Raw genomic sequence first — 3,329 nt, forward strand, 5'->3', positions numbered from 1 at the left:
TGATCATGGATCAGGGATGTGCGTAGCCTTGCTATCATGCAGAGTGCATTGGGAAGTGGATTATTGCAGATGAAATTAGGTTAAAATTTAGCACCTTAATATTTGTTCCCCCTTAGGACCTATTTTAAATTTATTCTGGTTTTTCATAGTTTCTGCATTCCATTTAATCAAGGTTTTTATGTTTTACTTTGCTATTGTTGTTAGATTTTGGGTTTAAAAAAAAATGTTTTCCTGTATGTGATATCACGGATAGGCAAATCTATTGAGATAGCAATAGTATGAATGGTTCTTTATGGGTATGGCCAGGGAGCTTAGGGAGAAATGGGACGCTAATAACGATGAGTACAGGAATGAAGACAATGTTCTTTAACTGATTGTGGTGATGATTGTACACTTTTCTTGATGTAATTGCACAATTGAATTGTATGCTATTTGGATTATATGCCAATAAAACTGTTTTAAATGAAAAATCAAAAAAGTATTAAATCATATATCTTTGTTTCTAGAGTCTTAAAAATGAGACAGAATGACTAGTAGGGGGTACCTAATATTATTGTAAATTAACCACATTTTACTTCTTTTAAAACCATTCTTTACATTTTCTCTGTATAACAGAAATAAAAATAATACAGCATGTCACCTGTTAAATAATAGCATAAACAGCCTTCTAGAAAAGAAAATAGAAATAAAAAAGAAGAAGAAGCATTCTGATGCACTTGCAGTTGATTTTCTCCTTGAAGAAGAGTAGGAAAATGGGGCTGACTTGATGCCCCCCGAGATAGTTAGTTTATTGTGCTAACCTGGCCCACAAACGCACAAGGGGTTAATTGAGGGGTGGGAGCATAAATGGCTCACTGAACCTCGCCTTTCTAGTTCTTGGCTTTCTGATGGTCAGACCAGGGTGAGGCTGCCTGGGCCAGTTCCCTGCTTTAGCTGGCAAGGCTCACTTCCTGCAAGACATCCCTGAGCAGAAGCTGCATGGTCCCACTGGATACAGACCTGAGTGCTGGAGCAGCCGTGTGGAGGCCCCTGCCAGCACTAAGATGCTTAAACATTCACTGAATCGATTTTCCTCCTACAGTTGGCATCATTGTGTCTGTTTTGTGAGATGGAGGAGGATTTTGTGGATTGATGTTGGACATATGAGTTAATGGGTTAATGTTGCACATGGCTTGGGCAGCACGTGGTTGGGATGTTTTCTTGATGCACACATAACCTTTATATAAAACTCTTGTACATGAGTTTCTGTGGACTTGTTTCTTTAAAGTACCCAGACTAATACAGCAGCTGACAATAGCAATTAATTACCTTGGTATCTGAACTTAGGTGCTTGTTTTTGTTTGGGTTCATTCATCTTCTTATATTATATCATACTTTCCATGAGAGTATGAATTTTGTTTCATTTCCTCCTATGTTTCTTACACTTCTTACACTGTCTGACAAATAATACAAGTTTAATAGCTATCTCTTCAGCAATGGAATGGATGAATAAAAGCTAAATCAATACCCATAAGTCAATGTAGAACACAGAGAAAAATGGTACAGCTTCCAACAAGGAAATTAGCAATTGGTTTAGATTATCCATTTATTGCAGGAAATGGGATAAAAGATGTCTTAATGGAAATAGACACAAGCATTATCAGCCCTAGTGGTGCTGCTAGTGGTGTTTAAGCAAAAACCTTTTCCTGGAAATTTTCTTCAGAGCCAGCATCACTTCTTTGTTCCTCAGGGTGTATATCAGGGGATTCAGCACGGGGGTGACTGCGCTGTAGATGATGGCCACGATCCGGTCCTGCACCATGGAGGAGGCTGAGGCAGGCCGGCTGTAGGTGAAGCCCACAGGTCCATAGAAGAGGCATACAACCATAAAATGAGAGGCACAAGTGGACAGAGCCTTTTGAAGCACACTGCAGGACCGGTGCTTGAAGAGAAGGAAGCCAATAATATAAAAGTAGGAGAGAAGGGTTAGGAAGAATGCCCCCATCGATATGCAGCCTGTGACAACAGCAAGAAGCCATTGATTGAGTAGTGTGTTGTTGCAAGCAAGTTCTAAGAGAGGCTTGACATCACAGAAGAAGTGATTCACTTTCTGAGAGTGACAAAAGTCAAGGCGCGCCGTCATGACTGAATGCATCAGGGCATAAAAGAAGCTGATCAGCCAAACTGCACCTACGAGCAATAGACACACTTGCTGGTTCATGATGAGCATATAGCGCAGGGGGTAGCAGATGGCCACAAAACGGTCAAAGGCCATGATGGCTAATAAGATGGTCTCCGTGCTTCCCAGAAAATGGAAGAAATGGAGCTGAGCAATGCAGCCTAGGAAAGAGATGGCTTTCCTAGAGGAGACAAGGTTCATGAGCACCTTGGGCAGAGTCACTGAAGAATAGCAAATATCCAGACAAGAAAGGTTTCCCAGAAAGAAGTACATAGGGGAGTGGAGTTTGGGCTCCAAGATGACAATCACTACTATAGCCCCATTGCCAACCAAGTTTATCAGGTAAATCATAAAGAAAGTCACAAAAAAGAAAGGTTGCCACTCTTGTGTGCTGGTCAGACCAAGTAGAAGAAACTCCTGCACTGTAGTGCCATTAGCCATGGCTGTGGGAAGCTAATACAATTGTAACCAGTTGATTTGGTGGGAATTTAAATGCACACTGCAGGGGTTAAGTAAAGAAAATGCATCATGTGGAGGGATTTAGTGATGAGGGGTGGTGCAGTGTTTAGAGATTTGACTGTTAACCAAAACTAAGAGGTCAAACACTACAGGCTCTGGGGATGTGGCAGTCTGCATCCATAAAGATTTACAGCCTTGAGAACCCTATGGGGAAATTCTACTAATCTGCAGCAAGTGTGGCTTTCTTTGTTGGTGATGGACTTGCAGGGAATGATTTAACAAGTTAGCACTAAATTTACCTAGGATAAACTTGGGGAAGACTGATACACATATCAAATGCTTATCCAACAAAATGAATTAGATCAACAAAAGCAGCATATTATAATGAATCAGATAGATGTAAAGACCATGAAGTCATAACTTTACATCTGACACTCAAATTAGGGGTTTAGACCATTGTTTTAAATGTTTAAAGTTTTTAATAAATTTGCCTTTAAGAAAAAAAACACCAGGATAATAGTTGTTCAACTCATTAAATTCTGTGATCTTGCAGGATCATCGACTAGCCTGGCAGTAATTACCCCACTTCTTCTAAAATGCATAAATCAACAAAAGAATGACATAAAAACCTGACAACTTAATCTTTCAGGGAAATGGAATCACAAAGTTGAGATTAAAATAAAAGCATAATCCAGGATTCATAAGATAGCAC

At 39.9% G+C, this 3,329-nt stretch overlaps 1 protein-coding gene across 1 annotated transcript; it reads right to left on the reverse strand.

Annotated features, from left to right (window-relative positions):
* Positions 1–1,657: 1,657 nt before the first annotated feature.
* LOC142441363 (olfactory receptor 12D3-like) lies at positions 1,658–2,599 on the reverse strand. Its single transcript, XM_075543392.1, has one exon. The coding sequence runs from the start codon at positions 2,597–2,599 to the stop codon at positions 1,658–1,660; it is 942 nt and encodes a 313-aa protein (XP_075399507.1).
* Positions 2,600–3,329: the final 730 nt, after the last annotated feature.

The sequence above is a fragment of the Tenrec ecaudatus genome, chromosome 1 (genome assembly GCF_050624435.1).
Source record: "Tenrec ecaudatus isolate mTenEca1 chromosome 1, mTenEca1.hap1, whole genome shotgun sequence".
In the NCBI taxonomy this organism is placed as follows: domain Eukaryota; kingdom Metazoa; phylum Chordata; class Mammalia; order Afrosoricida; family Tenrecidae; genus Tenrec; species Tenrec ecaudatus.